The sequence below is a fragment of the Galeopterus variegatus genome, unplaced genomic scaffold (assembly GCF_000696425.1).
Source record: "Galeopterus variegatus unplaced genomic scaffold, G_variegatus-3.0.2 Scaffold459, whole genome shotgun sequence".
NCBI classification, from domain to species: domain Eukaryota; kingdom Metazoa; phylum Chordata; class Mammalia; order Dermoptera; family Cynocephalidae; genus Galeopterus; species Galeopterus variegatus.
In genome coordinates this window covers 490,920-512,543 of record NW_007726570.1, presented here as the reverse complement: position 1 = coordinate 512,543, position 21,624 = coordinate 490,920, and the positions used below count along the sequence as shown (strand labels likewise).

The window sequence follows — 21,624 nt, the reverse complement described above, 5'->3', positions numbered from 1 at the left end:
GCGGGAGCGCCACCGCACTCCCAAGCGGCGCACTGTAGCAGTGCGCCACCGGGCCGGCCCACTTCAGTAATTTTTGAATATGTGAGCATACATGACTTTTTAAAAATAAAATCAGGTTTTTATTGTACATACTAGTTATATTTAACCTACTTTTTGTTTTATGCAGTTCTTCCATGCAGAATTCTGAGAACATACTTTTTGTTTTTAATGATTATCATTTTCTTATGTTACTAACTAAATTCTGCAACATGATTTTATATAGCTATGTAGTAAGACTGATTAATGAGTTTAATCACATTCCTTATTTTAAACCTTTAAGTTGTTGCTATCTTTATTTTGCTAAACATACATAATAAACTAAATAGATAAATTATTTTGTAGTATACAATGAACAAAGCAAATCTACTTTTAAGATTAAAGAGAAACATCTAATCTCAAAAAACTGCATTGCTATAATCTTTGCCTTGAACTAAATGTTAAAATCTGTACAATGTTTCACATTCATACAATAACTATGTCCGGACAAGAAAAACTGATGTTCAAGCCCATAACGTCTAGAGTGGAATATATTTGTTGTTGTTGTTGTTTTAGCTTTAATTAAAAATTTTATTTTTATTTTTTTTTATTTATTTATTTATTTATTTATTTATTTATTTATTTATTTAATTGTACTTGTTATATCTTTTCCCCCCCACCCCAGTTTTTTGTGTGTGTGTGTGTGTGAATTTATTTATTAATTTTTAGCTCCCACCAATAAGTGAGAGCATGTGGTATTTCTCTTTCTGTGCCTGACTCGTTTCACTTAATATAATTCTCTCAAGGTCCATCCATGTTGTTGCAAATGGCAGTATTTCATTCGTTTTTATAGCTGAGTAGTATTCCATTGTGTAGATGAAGAGTGGAATATATTTGAATGATAAAACACTAAGGTCATCATAACAAATATCCCTAAAGATAGAGAATCCACAGACTTCCTTAGGAGTATAATTATGGTTCGTAAAGTTCAAAAGAAGTTTGGTATCCTATCCCTTGCCAGATTACACTTACATCAGTATGGAAAACCTACTCATCTCTCCTTTTTGATTTAAGTTAAAAACACAACAAATTAATACAAATTCCCCACAAAAGAAAATTAAATTTTTCTTTGCTAAAATCAGCATTACTTGTAAAATGATATTTACAGCTACCCAATTTCTGCAGATTTCTTAGAATCCCCACTTGCAGTCTTATTTGCTCTTGCTTATTCCTAATAACTGCTAGTAACTGCTGGTAACTGCTAGTGACTCCTAGTAACGGCTGCTTATCACCACTGAGATATGCCTTCATACACTTGGAAACTTTTCTCTATTTCACACTCTCCTCCACTTTACAGAGTCCTCATTCTTTTTATCTGCCCCCCACCCAGGACCTCTTTTTTATTTTTATACCGTCTTTCCCCACATTTCATTTGTATTAATGGTCTCCAAATAGGACACAGTTTGTTGTTTATGAAATGAATATTCATATTCCAAAATATATAAATAAAATTAGATTTCTGTTTATCTGTTATTGCATTTGGCCAAAGATGGCCAGATGAACTTTTACCAAATTTGTATAGGGTATGCTTGTATAGGGTCTGATGTAAAATATAGTCTATGTGGTGTACACAGAATTTGCTTTGGAGTTCTGTTAGGGATACCTCAAAAAAATAAGGTAGTCATCCTCTAGAGCAGCTGAAAACCAGGTGCAGGCTTGTGTGAGACATGTCACATCTACTAAGATACTGGGTAGAACTCAAGTATAAAATGCCACAATTGAACTATAAAAACAAATTTTTAGATAATAAAGTCTAACAAAATTCCAGGCACTTTCAATGTAATTAAATAATTTATGTATAAATGTCTTCAAAGGAGAACTATTTTAATTTAGTAAAACGCTACCGTCAATTTAAGCTTACTTTATTTTAAATATTCAAATGACCCCAACTTCCTAACAGCTCTTAAACTACTGATAAACTTGAATTTTTTTTTTTTTTTTGTCCTTTTTGAGACCGGCTGCACCGCGCTCAGCCAGTGAGTGCTGTGAGCGCACCGGTCATCCCTATAGAGGATCCGAACCCGCTGCGGGAGTGCTGCTGCGCTCCCAGCGCTGCACTCTCCCGAGTGCGCCACGGGCTCAGCCCTAAACTGGAATATTTTTTCAACACTAGCCCAAACTTCACAGCATAGGCAAAAGAACACCTAAGCTAAGTCACTGATGCATCTTCATAAAACAACATGCTTAGTTTGGAAAAGAGTGTTTTCCAGAATTTACTTAGTCTTAGTTTTAGAATATAAAAAGTGCTTGCTGAGTTACATAAGTTGTTAGGAAGATTCCATTAATTAATCCAAAATACATGGAACATTGAAGTATATTTCAATTTCTTTCCTTTATAGTTTTGTTCTTCTTCTTTCTTTTTTCTATCTTAATGGATTTTTCACAAATACACATTTTAAGTTTAATCTCCTTTTCTATTTACTCATTTCCCCTCTCCATTGTAGTTAAACTTTGGACTAAATATAGAATTCAATAGCTGTATTTAAAAAGGAAAAAAAGCATAGCTTAGTGAGGTAGCATGGAAAAGTGGGATCCAGGATCGTAGGACTTTAAAAAAAAAAAAAAAAACTTACGTTCTTTCCACTACCCTTTTAATATTGAGTAGGTGGGTCACTTTCCATATATTTAACCAAAAATAACCCCTATAAGGAGCTAAACATCAAAGAACACAAACCTACATGTATATTTTTACTGTTGTAAGTAGATCTAATTTGTTCCCACTTATTCATATGATATCAATGTGTGTGTGTGGTGGTGAGACAGGGGTTGAGATTCAGCAAAAAATACTTGATGATTGACTCACTATATTTATTTGTTCATTCATTAATTCATTCCCTACCTTGTTTCTGAAAGTATCTAAGGCAGCTAGTTTGGTGAATTACATGTATATAATGAAAATCATAATAGCAGACTGAACTAGAATTAAATTACTCAATTCACATTTATATAGCATTTAATTATAGTTTTCAAAGTGTCTTTCTACATATTTCCATTTGGGTAAAATAAAAGGCTTCTAGTAACTTATCAAACATATTTTAAATAAAATCCTTTTAAAATGAATTTTTTATAGCACTTGATTTTAAATATTTTATAAAAATAACTTAAAATTATATTTTTTTCTGCTGGTAGATAAAAGTACCTTTTCTTTTTAATTCTCCAAGGATACTTGGTCTAACAATGTTGCTATGGTTTTGGCTTCTTCTAAAATAAAATCATCATGATCATTATAATAAAATTTTTGAGCTAAATTAGCAATGACTATTTCATTATAACAGATCTAAGGACATACACTAAAAGAGGACTATGTATGTACACTATATGACATCACATCGTTTTACTGCTTTTCTCTAAATGTGGGTAAAAACAGGAATGTCTCAAGAGCAAACCGTCTTCTAATTGACAGGGTTCAGGATTTTGAGTCCTACAGTCTAAAAGGACCTGCAGTCCTGGCTGGGACTTACCTCAAATCAAGGTGAGAATCATGAATGAAGTTGTTTAAAGTTCTAGAGATAGCTCTGATCCTTATCAACAAGCTTGGTCAGAGGAAGATTATGTTCAAGCAGGGTTAATGAATTACTTAATTCTTCACATGATCTCATATGCTCTTAGTTACTTGATTTTTTTCAGTATATAAAAGGATAAACTCAAACAATGACATTTTAATTTCACTAAAAAGAAATCACTTCTTTGTCACAAAACCTGGAGTTATAACTTCTTTCATGTGTCTAAAATTCTTATTTTATAAGCAATTTGGTATTTTCATGTAACATGAACTTACACTGAAAATTGTAGCAAAGGACTGGGAATAGGACTTCGAGGCAAACTGGTACAATTCACACAAGTTTGTAATGATGGAGAAAAACATTGCTAGAACCAAATTGGAACAGAGGATTTAAAACTGCCATTTTTCTCAGAAAGCAGGTCAGTGGTTTCTCAGGGTGGGTAGGGGTGGTGAGGCAGGAGAGTGTGGGAACTCTTCTATATCCTGATTATGGTTGTGGTTACAGGATTATAACATAATTACTAAAATTAATCTAACCGTACACTTAAAAGTGGGTGGATTTTATTATATGTAAATAATACTTTAAGAAATGAAAAAGACAGGAAAGCTGTTACTTAGAATCAGATATACTATGGTAAAATATATCCCCCAAAAGATTTAAGTGGGTAACCACAAATGTTTCATAAATACTTCAAGGTACATAGGCTTATAGGCACTCCTTTCTTACCTTCCCAATCCCCCTGCCAGAAGAAGCCACTGAGGATACTGGAGTTAAATCAATGCACTTTAGAGAGGATGGTTTCTCTACATCATTGTCATTCTGTGCAAGCAGAAAGTAGTGTACAATTGTAGCCCTGACCACTTACTAATCAAATACTTAGGGAGGTAACTGTTGCATGGGGAACTCTCACCATCCTAAAGTAAGCGGGGAACCCAAGACTCACTTTAGGAAGCAAAGGCACCCTTTGCCTTTTGGAGAAAAGAGCTATATGGTGTTTGAGGGGCTTCCTAGCACCTCAGAAAGACTTAGATTGTGCAATACATACTATATACACAAACCCTAAATTTAAGCTTTTCTCTTTGAGTTTGACCTGTGCTTTGTTATTAAATCTACAATATTATGTCTAGGAAAGAACCAGAAAGAATTTGGCTAGAACTAAGATACAAATGGGATGGCAGGAATAACTACATCTATGAAAAATGTTTATAGATTTTATGTGGGCAAAATCTGCTCTCTTCTTTTCCAAAACACAAGCCAAGTTAAACTTGTATGTTACATGTTCCCTTCCTCCTAACATAATCACAGATTCTCTTACTCGCTCACTCATGCCAACACCTAAAGTAATTAGAATTGGGCCAGTGAAGGGACTCCAGTGGCATCTATAAATTGTATTAGCACCAAAGCATGAAAAGTGACATTCTCCAGAGGTTATCTACTCATTCTTCAGGGATAGACACCCATCTAAGGCACTCAGGGCTGAAAGGAAAATAAGATGTCATTGCTTCTGCTGATGATCCATTTCCTTATCTAATAACTCCCAAATCTGGAAAGTGACATTAACCAGAATATCTCCTACTCAAATTTCAGCTGAATTCTTATTCTGTCATTATCTGAGATGTCCGTGAAAAAGAACAGCAAACATCATTCAATTACCACAACTAAATAACCATAATGTGTACAGAGACATTAAACAAATGTTAATGAGGGATGTAACTAAATCTAAATATGTTTAAATTAAAGGTTGTATGTTAAAATGTTAGTGGGAGTATGTGTGTTACAGGCATAAAGATGCAATATTTTTCATCTGTGCTTTGAAACTCTCATATATAGTTAATAAATTATGTAGAAGGGAGTGAAATCACTTATTGTTCTGTAATCTAAGCATTTTAACCAGCACAACTGAACTTTTTTTAGGCCTACTAGGACAGAAAGGAAGCTAATCCAAAACAGCCATGGTTTTGTATCACACAACTATTTACATTGAACCCCACTTTCAAACAATGATAATTATTTTTATGGGTAAATCATAAACTGTTTCTTAGGAGCAATCAAAAATTACTTATGCAGCAGATACAATTTTAGTTTCAAATGAGAGCTTAAGTTTCTAGAAATTACAGCAAAACTAGGTAATGCCAACACTGCAAATAAATAAAAATTTGAAGTTTTCTACAAAATTGAAGTGTTAATACCATACCAGGTTCAAACTTTCTTCCCAAGATTGACTTATGTGTATTGCAGTTTGTACTACCCTATGAAAGAAAAGAAATCAGTACTGCAGTTACCCTATCTGAAAGAAAAGATACAATTGAATATACAAATTATCAGAATAGTAATTCAAAGTGCAGTACTCACCGTTCTTGCGTTGCTTCTTTATTTATTAAATCCACGCTTTCTTCCTGAAAGGTGGGAAAATGAGAATAAACTGAATACCCAGTTCCTATGGTTTTACAAAGTTTGATTTCATTTGGATGTCCCTGTGTTATTATTAACTAAGCTATAAAGGAGCTAGAATAGAAATGAATTTCTAAATAAGTATATGGTTCTCTACATTGCTGCACAAAATATTGCAGCAAAGATCTAATACACATGCATTACAGTACATCAGATACACAGGAAGTGATTAGATGAAAAACTTGATACCTTTCTGTATTCAAGAGAAAACATCAAACATTCAAAATTGTATAATTTCCTCTACTATTAATACTATGATATTAAAAAAAATACTCACAGTTCAAAACAAACTAAATGTCTACTAAAGGCATTTTTGAAAGGCTCAAGGAAAGGCTCGTGGAAAATGCATATTATGAAAAAAATTTGCATGGATTTCAAAAATTTTTGCACCAAAATAAACTCATACTAACTTGTTATAACGTTTCTGAACAGGATCTAGTTTGAGGCACTAAGAAGGATAACACATCAGTGTGAAAAGAGATCCTATCAGAGGAATATGAGTTCTGCTAAAATTGAGGTAAGAACAAATATCAAATTTATGGGGAAGCTTGGGTGGAAGAATGATGAAATCACTGATGGATAGAGAACTCGTTTTAAGGAGAGACAAGACAATTTTGAAGAGGAAGCCCACAGCAGCAGACCATCCTCACCAATTTGTAAGGAAAAAATTAATCTTGATCATGCCGTAATTGAAAAGTACAGGTGATTAAAAGGAGAAACAGTAGCCAACACCATAGACATCTTAATTGGTTCAGCTTACACTATTCCGACTGAAAAACTGAAGTTGAGCAAACTTTCCGCTCAATGGGGGCTGATTGCTGTGCCCAGATCAGCTGCAGACAAGAGCAGAGCTTTCAGTGGAAATGTTAAATAAGTGGGATCAAGACTCTGAAGCATTTCTTTGAAGAATGATAACAGGAGATAAAACATGGCTTTACCAGCATGATCCTGAAGAGAAAGCACAATCGAAGCCATGGCTACCAAGAGGTGGAAGTGGTCCAGTCAAAGCAAAAGGGGATGATCAAGAGCAAAGGTCATGGCAGCGGTTTTTTGGAACACTCAAGGCATTTTGCTTGTTGACTTTCTAGAGGGCCAAAGAATGCTAATATCTGCTTATTATGAGAGTATTTTCAGAAAATTAGCCAAAGCTTTAGCAAAAAAATGCCTGGGAAAGCTTCACCAGAGAGTCCTTCTTCACTACAATAATGCTCCTGCATCAAACAATGGCAATTTTGTGAGAGTTTCAATAGAAAATCATTTGGCATCCACCTTACAGTCCTGATTTGGCTCCTTCCGACTTCTTTTTGTTTCCTACTCTTAAAAAATCTTTAAATGGCACCCATTTTTCCTCAGTTAATAATGTAAAAAAGACTGCATTGACATGGTTAAATTCCCATGACCCTCAGTTCTTCGGGGATGGACTAAATGGTTATTCCCATCACTTACAAAAGTGTCTTGAACATGATGAGGCTTATGTTGAGAAAGTTTATACACGTATTTTTTTTATCTTTTAAATCCATTTTTTTCATAAACTTTTTGAAGTCTCCTCATATCAGTATGAGTTTGCTTAAGTAAATGATGGTAAAAACATGATTTAAATCTAGCTATTGTCATAAAAAAATAGGTATGACATATTAAGTGGGAAAAAATGGATTTGACAAATATTTATGAAAAAATTATAAGAGGTGTTCAGAAGGATGTTCACCAAAAAATTAACAGTGGTTATCAATGAGTAGTGAAATTTGAAGTATACTGCTCTTTCTTTCATTGTACTTTACTATATTTTGACTTTTCTATTATATGCAAGTATCCCTTTCACATAAATAGTTACTTTTAAGAATAAACCATACATGGAAAGATATCCATGTTCATGGATTGGAACACTTAATTATTATTAAGATGACAATTCTACCTAAAGTGATCTACAAATGCAATGCAACCCCTGCCAAAATCCTAATGGCATTTTTTGCAGAAATAGAAAAACCCATCCTAAAATTCATGTAAAATATCAAGGGGTCCCAAGTATCCAAAACAATCTTAAAACAAGAACAAAGTTGGAGGACTCACACTTCCTGATTTTGAAACTTCCTACAAAGCTATAGTAATCAAAACAGTATGGTATTGGCATAAGAACAGACACACAGACCAATGGAATAGAATAGAGAGCCCAGAAATAAACCCTCACATATATGGTCAAATGATTTTTGAAAAGGATGCCAAGACCATTCAATGGGGAGAGGACAGTCTTTTCAACAACTAATGTTGGTACAACTGGATTTCCACATGTAAAAGAATAAAGTTGAACCCTTTCCTTATACCATATGCAAAAATTAACTAAAAATGAATCAAAGGCCTAATCTTAAGAGCTAAAACTATAAAACTCTTAGAAGAAAACATAGGTTAAGTCTTCATGATGTTGGATTTGGCAATGATTTCTTGGGCATGATACCAAAAGCACAGGCAGCAAGAGAAAAAACATAAATTGGTCTTCATCAAAATTTTTAAAAATGTTTGTGCATCAAAAGACACTATCAAGAAAGTGAAAAGACAACCAGAGAATTTGAGAAGATATTTTTCAAATCATGTATCTGATAAGGGGTTAATAACCAGGATATATAAAGAACTCCTACAACTCAATGAAAACAACAACAATGACAACAAAACCCAATTAAAGTATGGGCAAAGGACTTGAATAAATGTTTCTCCAAAGAAGGTACATAAATGGCCAAAAAGTACATGAAAAGATTATCAACATCATTAGTCATTAAGGAAATGCAAACCAAAACCACAACGAGACACCCCTTCACACCCATCAAGATACCTATTATTTTTAAATAATGGAAAACAAGTGTTGGCAAGAATATGGAGAAACTGGAACCCCTGGATATTGTTGGTGGGAACAAAAACTGGTGCAGACTCTGGGGAAAACTATTTGGTAGTTCCTCAAAAATTTTAACATAGAATTACCAAACAGTCCATCAATTTCACTTCCAGGTATACACCCAAAAGAACTGAAAGCAGGTACTCAAATGGATACTTTTACACCAATGTTCATAGCAGCATTATTCACAATAGCTAAAAGGTGGAAACAATGCAAGTGTTCATCAACAGATGGATAAAAAATGTGGTATAGCCATACAATGGAATATTATTCAGCCATAAAAAGAAATGAAGTTCTGACACATAATACAACATGGATGAATCCTGAAAACATTATGCTAAGTGCAATAAGCCAGATATGAAAGGTCAAATATTTTATGATTCCATATATATGATGTGCCTAGAATAGTCAAATTCATAAGGACAGAAAGTAGGATATAGGTTGTGGGGGTGGTAGTGAGAATGGGGAGTTATTGTTTAATGGGTACAGTTTCTGTTTGGAATGATGAAAAAGTTCTGGAAATGGAGAGTGGCGATGGCTGCCCGATATTGTGAATGTACTTAATGCCACTAATTGTACTCTTCAAAATGGGTAAAATAATTAAAAAAACAAAACAAAACAAAAAACCACAGTCGAAATTTATCCTGGCATTCTTAAAAACATATTCCATACATAATAAAGTATCTAGTATAGTGTGGGGCAAATATGGTATTAAATATTGTTGGGAACATGAAATAAGCAAATGAGCCTTCCCTAAAGAAGCTTCAAGTAGTACTTGAGAGCCAACATTTATATGTGTGAAGCTGGTGCTCTCCAAAGTGAGAACAAACATAGCCTAGGGGGTGCATGAGATGATCCACTGAGAAACAGAAAGAAAAAATAGAGATTATATATAGATATATAGATATAGATATAGATATAAAAAATACACACACACGCACACATGAGGGGTCTCCAAAAAGTTCATGGAAAGATTTGTATTATTTTTGAATTTCATTTTTCCACAAACTTTTTGAAGTGTGTGTGTGTGTGTGTGTGTGTGTGTGTGTACTAAGACAGTAATAAAGGAAGGCTTACTGATATTACATATACAGATTGACACAGGTGCCCTCACTCAGCCCATAGGTTTCAGAGATCTTATGAGAGAAAAGCATTTGGGGCATTTACCTGATTACAAGTAATTGCAGTTTATCTGTGTGAAGTTAGGTAGATACATGAATCTAGTTTTAACTAAACCAATCCCCTCAGAATGGATAAGTGTCTTAGTAAGATTCCTACAAAGAAACCTTAGACAGAAGATACTACTAGTAGTACAAATTGAAGCAAATATTAGGAAAATGGCAAAGGTGAAACTTGTGCCATTCCTAGCACAGCTTATCATCTGCCACATTACTGTGAAAATACAATGCTGAGCTACTCTGAGCTATCAAAGAGCTGGATAAAATAATAGACTAGCACAGTGGCACACGTCCAAAGTATAAAAGTAAATACTGTATACATATACTGAAGGCATATGCTCAAACCTTTTTTACTGATGCAGTGTGATCAAAAGACTTTAAAGGTTGTCGTCTATAGTATAAACAATAAATGTTTTGGGTAGTCCATAATAGAATAGAGTTGTGTGAAAGAATTAAAATTTGGCCTAGGGCTTCCAAGATCTGGATGAGATTATTTAAGACAAATTATTTAAGATAGGGTCTTAAATGGTTGAAGAGTTTGAACTTAAGAGTTTGGGCAGAGTAGCATAGTTGTTAGAACTACAGGCTTTGGAGCCAAATAGAACTGAGTCGAATCCCAGCTCTGTAACTTACTACCTGTGCAACCTTAGGCAAGTGAGGAATCCTGAGCTTCAGTTTCTTCATCCATATGAAGATGATGATAATAATGAGGATAAAGGAGTGGTTATACAGTTCTCATCATAGTGGCTAGCATATAGTAAATGCTCAATACATATTAGCTATTCTTATTATTATTCAGTAGGTAATGGGAAAAGATTATAACTTTTTGTGTAGGAGAGAAAAGGTGAAAATAACGTTTTAGAAAAGTTGTCTTGGTGTTGATTGTGGAAGTCAGATTAAACTGGGAGAGATAGGAAATCTATTAGAATATTATTTCAGTAATCTAGACCCAAGAGACAGAAGAAGGAAGTAGAAGTGAGGACAGAGAGGATGTTGTCAAGGGAAAATTAACAGGATTAGAGGCCTAATTGGATAAAGTAGAAAAATAAGGAAGAACTGAAGATGAAGCTAGAGCTTTGAGTCTTAAAACTATGTGACTGTCACTATTTTGATACAATTATGGAAAATGAGGGAAATTGGGAAAGGTAGTTTGAAAAGATAATCAGTCTTTTAAAATAATGGAATAATGGTAAATCTTTTCAGCAAAATGTAATTGTTAGTATAGTTCTTCCATTTAATATTTATGAAGATGTTTTCCTCTAAGGGGAAGTTCAAAGTATTTTGTAATTCATTCAGTTAACAAGTAAGGAGCAAGTTTTCCTGGAACTGGGACAGAATTTTGCTTAATATTCCTCCCATTGAAAGTCGGAGCATTGGCCAACATCAGCTATTAAGGGTTGCTAGTAAAAGGGGGTTGACTTTTTTCATTGATGTCTTGCCTATTTCCAAAGTAGATTTGAGATGGCTTCTGATAAAATGAGATTGTTAAAATGAGGATAAAAGCTCAAGAGCCATGTAACTGTCAGAGGCCAAGTGTACTGTATACTAGAAACCTAGGTTAAGGAGAGTTGCTGCACTTGAGCATTCAAAGTTAGCTTTCAATATTTTAGTATGCAAGGTAAAAATGGGAACAGTATGTTACCAACCTTTGCTCTCTGAAGGGGACTATGTCTGAAATATTTTAGCTGTTGAGTGCCTGCACAGTGTTCAATAAATGCTTGTTGAAAGAAAGAAACAACTTGTAAACTAAGACCCGATTAAATTTCTTTTAAAATAAGCTAGGCTGTTCCCTTCAAGAACTTCTCTTCATGAAAAAGACTGGACACTTATTATATTACAAGGAAAACTCAAAAACATATCACAAACATCTAATTTCAACGCTTTACTAGACTAGAAAATGGTAACACATTCCAGAGTACGCTAACTGTAAAACCTGGCCAGAATTTCACAGACACAGATGATATCTAAATTGTGCCTATCATAATGACAACCTGTACTCCAGCTGGTATATAATCTGTTTTAAATGGCTTTATCTCATAAAGTTCCCTTACATTTGTGTCTAACACTGATTTGATTTATACAGTCCAGGTAAGATAGAAAGAAAATTGTAATATGTGTTACTAAAGTTTACATTAGTGAAGCTATGAATACAAAGGATGCTAGAAATGCAGAGGTAGTGTGTGAGAAGATAATTTTTTAACTGATTTTACTTAAGACACTGTAGAGAAAGTCAAGCTCTTACTGGGTGCTAATGATCTTATGTCCTATTTAAGAAGTCAGAAAATAAAATTTTATAACAAAATACTGTAAGCAAACTTATGGGTTGAACAGTGTCCCCCCAAATTCATATGCTGAAGTCCTAACCCGCAGTGCTTCAGAATGTAATCTTATTGAAGATAGGGTCTTTGCAGAAGTTAGGATGAGGTCATTAGGGTAGGCCCTGATCCAATGACTGATGTTCTTATAGAAAGTGGAGATTGACATGTATGCAGAGAGAACTCCATGTGAACATGAAGATGGCCATCTACAAGCCAAAGAGAGAGGCCTAGAACAGCTCTTTCCCTAACTGCCCTCAGAAGGAACCAATGCTGCCCACACTTTCCTTTCAGACTTCTAACCCCCAGAACTGTGAGACAATACATTTTTGTTGTTTAAGCCATCCAGTGTGTGGTACTTTGTTACAGCAGCCTGAGCAAACTAATACACAAATTATTTCTGCAAAGCACTTATTTATGTTTAGGGCTTTGGGAGATAGGGAACTACAGACTGAATGCTTTCAAATCTCTTGAAATACAAGCTCAGCTATTATTAGAAAAGGAAAATTACACAAAAAGAATACTTCCTGAATATTTAAGAATAATTATTTTGTATTTAGAAAATTCACTTCCAGCTTGATGTTTTCAAGTTCTCTAATACTTAGAAAACAGCCAACAGCCACAGCTGAGAAGAAATTGTCCATTGACTGCCTAATAGGAAAGGTACAACTTAAACCATACACTTACTTAAATGTTGACCCAGAACCTAACACTTACTTGGGGCTGTGTGATTATTTAAAAATAAAAGCAAGTATCATCAAATCAGTTTACAAGAAGTACAGGAAATGAAAGAACATATTAACACAATATCAAAGCAAACTCAGAATGTGGGACATTCTACAGGACAAATGGCCTGGTTTCTTCAGTAAATAAGTGGCATGGAACAAAAACAGGAGGAGAAGACTGTTTAAATAAAAGAGATTTAAGAAATATATCGATCGGGCCGGCCCGGTGGGGCACTGCTACAGTGCACCGCTTGGGAAGCGTGGTGGCGCTCCCGCCGAGGGTTCGGATCCCACATACAGACCGGCCGCTCACTGGCTGAGCGAGGTGCGGGAGCAACACCGAGGGTTGTGATCCCGTAGCCGGTCCCGGTCCGGTACGGGCGTGACACTGAGGGTTGCGATCCGTTGCCGGGAATGAAAAAAGACAAAAAGGGAAAAAGAAAAAAAAAAAAAAAAGAAATATATCGATCAAATGTCAAGTTTGGATCGTGTTTGAATTAGTAAAAAAAGGCATTTTTGAGAATCAAAAAAATTTATCATGGACTTAGATGAGATTAAGAAATAATTTGTTACAGGTTAATGATGTCTTTGTGATTATGTATATATATTTTTAAAAAGCCCTTCTAATACCCATAAACTCAGATAAAAAGATATGTCAGGGATTTACTTTAAAGCACCCTCTCCCTCCCCCGCAAAATAGAAGGGGATACATGAAAAATGATGTACAAAATGTGAGTAATTGTTAAAGCTGGGTGTTGAGTACATGTAGGTTCTATTTTATATATGTTTTAAATTTTTCATTTAAAAAGTTTTTAACACAATGTGCCAGGCACTATGCATATATTAATTCCTTTTATCCTCACAACAATCCTATGAGATAGCTACTACTACTTCCTCCATTTTACTGGAAAATAAAATAAAATGAAATAAATTCCCTTATTAATGTTGTTGAAGTGAAAGTTCAGAATGTAATAGGGAGACAACCAGACATTTCTGTTTTGTACTTAAAAGGCATGCTTAAAGACTGCACGTAAAGAAATATGCAACTTAAGATATCTATCAGACTGTTAAACTGCTGAAAATAAGTTTTAATTTTCTATTCAACCAGTACCCAAATTGAAAGTTAATGTTATTTATATTTTCCCATCTCACTCATTTTCTGCTTGTTTCATTTTAAATACTTATAATATATATTCTGTCATTATGGAAATAAGCTGCTTCACAACTTGTATTACTAACCAGTTAAATTAGCCTTTTTTTCAAGTTTCATGATAAAATAACAACATGTAACCAACTTTCAAATATTTGACTTAATTTAGGGGAAGCAAAGAGAGAAATTGCACAGATAAACCAGAGGTCACTGTAACTACAAGTCTGAAGTTCTTTCATTCTTTAAGAATTTCTAAAATAGCTACATACAAAGACAAATAGTAAAATAAAGCTTTATCTACTAAAAAGTAAAATAATGTTTACTTTCTTCGTAGGGGATGATAAGCTGACCTTAGAGAAGCCATGGTGTGGGGGTGAGAGGGAAAGAGAGAAAGGCCCCAAGAGTTGAAGGACTAACAACCAGGGTTACAAGATAACTACTGTGGGTTTTGTGCCAGTGAGGCAGGAACAGGGAGCTGGAAAAGAATCCAGTAATTTGGGGCTAAATCTTGGCTCTGACATTCACCACCTCTGGACACTGGGTAAATGACTAAATTTTTCCTCTTTAGTTTCTGACCTTATATGGTTGTTGTGAGATAAAATGAGAACACAGGTGTAAAATAACTATTATAGGGCTAAGTGAATAAGTACTTCATAACTGTTAAGCCCCCTTGCAGCTGGGTCAAAAACTTCCTACCACCTGTGGTGAACTGGTGATTTGATCTTTTGAGTTCTGTAGCTAATCGTTGGATAATTAAAGTGTTTGATCCTGTATAAGGCTTGTGCTACCGAGTGCATGTATGTACACACATACACACATACATATACACACAAAAAACATAAACCAGTGAGGTACAGTGTGTCCCTGAACTCAGGTCTCTAAGACGTAAACACAAAATGATAGCATAAGGGCCATTTTATCTGTCAAAAAACCCCAATTTTTCATCTAAGCATTTAAAAAAAAACATGAAAACTATGGTTATTGTGAATTTGAAAATTAATTTTTATATATGGCATTCTTCTTTGAGATCCCTGGAAGAAGCTAAATTCAAGGTGTAGGGAAAGTAAAGGTAAATGGTCAGGGACCTCAGATCTTCAGAATCTTGCCAAGCATTTGATGTAAATGATAACTGTGCACATGCACCTAGGTTTTCCTGGGTTGTCTGACTCACATCCAGTGTCCTGGGTTATCGGACTTAAGTATAAAGGACCAATGGCTCTGATCCAGTCTCCCCCACCCCCACCTCCGGCCCCAGGATGCTGCAGGGGGGCTACAGGGAAGCCACTACTACTGCTGGAGGCTGTTGCTGCAAGCTGTTGCTGCCAGGGACCCTGGGATGCTCCAGGAGGCCACCACCGCTGCTGCTGGAGGCTGCTGCTGCTGAGGAAGCTGAGGACTGAGCTCACGTTGCAATGAACATGTCAACTCTGTAAACGGTTCCTGGGATCCTTCCCAATTACCTAGCTCACGACCTGTATGTGAGGGATCTATGACCCAGCCTGGCATGTGAGGAGTCTGGTGACCCAGCCAGCACGTGAGGGGTCTGGTAACCCAGCCTGCCATTTGAGGGGTCTATGACCCAATCTGTACAATGGGTTTGAAGGGTCTGAGCTATAGCCTGAAAATTGGCATAGCCTTCAGGATTCCGAGCAGGTAAAAGAGCCCAACACAAGGTATAAGAGTATGCCATATTTCTGGAAATTATCAATTTATTAAAATAGTTAATAAGCCAAATAAATTGAGGGCTCCTGAGTTTTGTTTTGTTTAAAGAAACATTCCTGAAATTAAATACTTAATTACACATGACCTCACTTAGAATTATTGAAACATAGGTATTTTTTGAAGAAAAATAAAATTTACTTTTTGTAATGAACAGTTGTCAGTTTTGAAAGTCTTACCTGTTTGATTTGATGAAGGCGGCTGATGGAAGTACGAATGGGAGGTGGCAACAACTGAAATTTAAAATATTGAAGTCAGGTTTGTTGTAATGTTTCTGATAATTATTTCTAAACACTAAGTCAATGTTGAATTACCTAAGATACTTATTTATAAATGTTTGAGATGATGGATATGCTAATTACCTTGATTTGATCATCACACATTGTATACATGTATTGAAACATCACTCTGCACCCCATAAATATGTACAGTTATTATGTGTTGATAAAAAATATTTTTTGAGTGCCTAATGCATGCCAGCAACAGGATCAGTTAAGTTCAAAGTTAAAAAAAATCCAATTAGGTCTTGACTGAAAATTATACTAATTAAAAATCCATACATTTCAAAATAAGATAACTGCTAACATATGAAATATGGGGTAGAACATCAATAGAAGATTTTATCTCTACCTTACTTTCCTAAGGCACTAGATCTTAAAATAACCTCATTTTTCTTACCAGTTTTAGCTTAGTGAGAGGCATTACCCAGAAAAAAAGCTGAAACAGTCATTAAATCAGTAGCTAATTTGCAAAGCACACAAAAGAAACCTAAACAGAATAACTCCATCAAATATCTTGGAACCTAGCTGGGGAAACCAAACTTTCATGATATGGAATGACTTAAGGCAATCACTTTCAAGTAGTTTAATTAGTACATTTTATTCTTTGTTGCTAAGATACTTGTTGTCTGTCCTTTCTCTTTTTCAGAGTTACTTTCTCTTTTTCAGTCTTTTCTCAAAGTTTATGGGGACCCACACAAGAGAAGGAATGAAAGAATGGTGGGATTTAAAGTTAAGTGTGAAAATGAAGCTTAAAAACTATCTTCAGAATTCAGTTATCATTCTATTGTACCCTGGTTATTTTTTGAAATGCCAGATAATAAATTTACCATATCTTCCCTTCACATTATATCTTAAGAGCACTTGAGTTGCATGTTCAAAAATATTTAATGAGCACCTACTATGTGCTAGGCCCTGAGGATCCAAAGATAAGACATTTTCCTGTCCTTGAGCAAGTCAAAGTCTAGTTAGGGAAAACTAGGCCATAGGCAAGTGCCAGAACAGAGTTATGATCTATAGGAGTTCAAAGGACAAAGAACTCTGCCTGGGGTCTTGGAGAAGGCTTCACAGAAGAGGTAGGAATTCATTAGATAAAGAAGAGGAGGAAGGGCATTTCAAGGAGTGAGAAGAGATACACAGGCAGAGGCATGTTTGGGGAACAGAGAGATTCAGTGTGGCTGGAACTTGGTACTTAAGAAGGAAGGGCAGGAAACAAATCTGGGGAAATTTGGCTGAAACCAGATTATGGGTTTTGGACTTTAGCCTTCGGGCCCAATGGGAAACCCGAAGCATAGGTTCCTTTGAGTTCTTAAACCTCACAGGTTTGTTTTTGTTTTGCTGCTGGCCAGTACAGGGATTGAACCCTGGACCTTGGTGTTATCAGCACCATGCTCTAACCAACTGAGCTAACTGGCCAGCCTCAAAGGTCTTTTAAACAAGAAGGTCATATCTGCTTTAGAAAGGTAACCCTAGCAGCATTATGCAGAACATATTAACGGTGGAGGAAAGAGGGACTAGAAGAGGGTCACAGGCCAGGTCAAAGATGAGTGTCTGAATGAAAAAGGCAAGGATGAAGAGAAGGAGGCAGATTGGAGAAAGGATCAGAAAGAGGGAAGAGTTAGATCTGCCTGAGATTCCTGGTTGAAACCAATAGGTGGATGGTGGCCTAGAGAGGCAGTAAGAGGAATGTATTAGTCCATTTCTGTTGCTATAACATAATACCCGAAACTGGGTAATTTACAATGAAATAAAATTTATTCCTTACAGTTTCAGAAGCTGAGAAGTCCAAAGTCCAGGGAACACATCTGGTGAGGGCCTTATTGGGGGTGACTCTACACAAGGTGTCACATGACAAGAATGGCAGAAGAAAGAGAGAGCTAAGCTTCTCAGTTGATCTCCTTTTAAAGCCATAAGAACCATGCCCATGACCACCATTAAACCATCAATGGATTAATCCATTCCCTAGGGCATAGTTCTCACAATCTAATCACCTCTTAAAGGCCCCACATTTCAATTACCATAATAGGATTTCCCACCCTCTTAACACTGTCACAGTGGGGATATTAAGTTTTTAATACATGAATGTATTAATTAATTAATTAATGGGGGACACAATTCAATCCATAGCAAGGAGTGAGTGGGGAGATGAGTGCTCAAAAAGTGTGTTGGATAAATAAATGTTTTTATGAAGCAGATAATCTGAATTTTTATTGGGTTTTCAAATGTATCATATGACTTTTTAAGGAGCATATTACCTTACTAATTATATTTTGCTTAAAGTTTAAATCAGTTTGTTTTCCCAATAATTTGCTAGAAGGTAGATGAAACAGCCAAGGTTGCAAAAATAACAACAGAAAATTCATATATAAGTAATTAAAAATTCACTACATATATATTATAGTTGACACTTAGCCACAACTACTTCACCATAATAATTCACTATCATAAAGATATGGCTAACTTGTAAGTATTTCAATATTTTTTGAGTCATTATTATGTTTAAGGAGCTGTTTTTCTGCTCAGAGGGGAAGGAGAGAGTTTAAAACAAAACAAAACTAAAAAGCCATAGTTATTACCCTCAGAGACCTTACAATCCACTGAGGAAACCAGTCATGGAAACAGATATTATATAAGAGACATGGTAATGAGTGTTAAATGGAGGCAAAGTGGGGTGGGAATAAAAAACAAAGATCAAGTAGATGTGTGGTAGGGGGTGGGTGGTAGAAGACATAGAAGAAAGCATAAGGTGGCATTTGAGTTGGGCCTTGTAGGACGAGGAGTTTGACAGCATAAGCAACAGAAAAGTGAAAGTGCTTGGCAAGTTTTAGGAAAGGTGATTAGTCCTGTGTGAGAGGAACACCAGGAGTCCCTGGAGGGAGAGAAGCCTCTGAGGCTGAAAGGGTGAAGATGATGGAAAGCTTTACATGCCATGCTCAAAAAGTTTAAATTGGGGAGAACTGATCTACTCTGGCACATATAGGAGAGGAGCAGGTTACACCTAACAGCACCATCTATTTAACTTTGGAATAGACATACTCAGATATTCATCAGCCCTGAGACTGGTTCAGTTCCCATCCAGAGGACGGGTATAAAGAAGGAAGTGTCTGACAGTTGTGGACTGTTGATTGGCCAGTAACTCAGACTTGCCTGTAGTAATCATGTTCTAGGCTTACTATTTCAAGAAAATTTCTCATTCAAATCAATAATGCTATTAGCCTACCCTTTTCACAAAAGTCAAGAAACTTTTCTGGGTAAAACTTACATAAAAGGGATACATTGAGTATATGATTTGTTGCTCTAGGGAATAGTGTTATTAACAATGTACCAGAGCTTCTCTTTCAAGCATCTATTTATATTCAATGTGATAATGGTGATAATGCATGTAATATGCTTAGCACAGTGCCTGGCACATAGTTGGTGCTCAATAAATGGTAACTGACTATTATTACTACCACCATTATCACCACCATCATCAAACATTTCTAGAATTCAATGTTTAATTACCTATAAATAACTTGGATTATATGTGGTAGATTTATAAAACTAGGCTGTTTCCTACTACCAGTATTCTTCAGTCTTCTTCTTATTTGATCTTTAATTTTATCTATTTAATTTATTTTTTAATAGACTAATTTTTACAGCAGTTATAGATTTATAGGAAAACTGTGGAAGGCACAGAGATTTCCCATACACACCTTGCCCCCACGTATGCAAAGCCTGACCCACTATCAACATCCCCACCAGAGTGGTACATTTTTTAGAATGGATGAACCTACACTGACACATCATTATCACTCAAAGTCCACAGTTTACATTAAGGTTCACTCTTGGTGCTGTACATTCTGTGGGTTTGAAGAAATATAAAAATGACATGTATCCGTCATTATGGTATTGTACAGAATAGTTTCACTGCCTTAAAATCCCTCTGTGCTCTGCCTATTCTCCCAATTTTTTTAAAAAAATAGAAATTGACTCACTTTTTTCTCATTATAAAGCAATACATGTTCAGTATAAAACATAATTAATGACAAAAAACAGCATCACCCACCATCCAGAGATGACTGTAGCAAATATTTCAGTGTTTGTTTTTCCAGACCTAGATCCTACTGTACATACTATGTTAAAGTTTGGGGGGTTTATGTCCATATATTATACATTCTGAGCATCTTTCCATGTTAACATTCATCTGCAACACCATTTTTAAAGGCTGAATATTACACTGTATGGATATACCACAATAATAAGCAGCACTTATTATGTGCCAGACATGTTTTATCCTGCTCAATTCTCACAGCCCCATGATGTAGGCACTATTATTGTCCCCACTTTAAAGATTAGAAAACTGAGGGCTAGGGAGAATAAGCAACTTGCTCAAGGTCATACAGTCATTGCTAGAACTAGAATTCAAACACAGGTAATGAAGGCTCTTTCATTTAACCTATTCCCTATTGTTAGACATTCCAACTGTTGCCACAATTTTTGCTAGCTCTTATAATTAATGCTGTGATAACATCCTTTGAGCTAATTTTTGCACACATCCTTAATTAATTCTTTAGGATAAATTCATAGAATTGGAATTTCTGGGTAGCAAGGCCGTTGATACATATACATTGCTGAACTGCCCCCCAGAAAGCTTATACAAATTTACTTCCAGTGGGGTATGAGAATATCAATTCCCTTGCACATTCCCAACACTAGATATTGCTAATTTAAAAACATATTTGTATATCCATTCTTAAGGCATCCTATAAAAATAATCGACCTTCTAAAGCAAGTAGACAATACTGTTATTTATACACAGTTTTGGATATTCTTCCCCAGTGCTCCCCTTTAGTAGCACTGATCATTGAGAAGTTGTGCATTGGCATAAACCAAGTCTGAAAAATTTAAGTTTTTCCTAAAAAAAACCCTCAAAAAATATGTATACATATATATATGTGCACATCTTTGAACAAGAGAATTTTAATAAGTTTAATTCATACTGATATTCATATTTTCATCATTTAAATGTGCAGAAAGTTCACAGTATATAATGTTAAACACTAAGGTTTATAAGACTTATAACCTAATTAAAAAGACATGCTAACCTAAACTTAAATATATACATATATACAAAAAGTTCACGGAAAAATAGAATTAAAAGATAATACAAATCTTTCCAGGAACTGTTTGAAGTACCCTTGTACTCTCTAGATAGAAATTATGGTACTTTAGCTGTATGTTAATGACATGTTTTTTAAGAAAAAGAGAACTGCATGGTGTGGCAAACTGTTATAAACTAAATATAAAAGACTTTCTGGAAGTGATTATTGTTTTTTTTTTTTTTTTTTTTTTTTTTTTTTTTTTTTT

At 35.1% G+C, this 21,624-nt stretch overlaps 1 protein-coding gene and 1 non-coding gene across 2 annotated transcripts in view; both read right to left on the bottom strand.

Moving 5' to 3' along the window:
- The window catches only part of FAM122C (family with sequence similarity 122C), a 34,525-nt gene that overhangs the window by 707 nt on the left and 12,194 nt on the right, over positions 1 to 21,624 (bottom strand). The window contains exons 4-9 of the mRNA XM_008569041.1: positions 16,177 to 16,230; positions 5,931 to 5,974; positions 5,773 to 5,827; positions 4,305 to 4,397; positions 3,854 to 3,942; positions 3,215 to 3,276 (exon numbers count right to left, since the gene is read on the bottom strand). Of these exons, the coding sequence (XP_008567263.1) occupies positions 3,215 to 3,276; positions 3,854 to 3,942; positions 4,305 to 4,397; positions 5,773 to 5,827; positions 5,931 to 5,974; positions 16,177 to 16,230 (397 nt within the window). The remainder of the gene's footprint in view (positions 1 to 3,214; positions 3,277 to 3,853; positions 3,943 to 4,304; positions 4,398 to 5,772; positions 5,828 to 5,930; positions 5,975 to 16,176; positions 16,231 to 21,624) is intronic.
- TRNAI-GAU lies at positions 17,618 to 17,691 on the bottom strand. Its single transcript has one exon. It is a non-coding gene; the product is annotated as a tRNA-Ile (tRNA).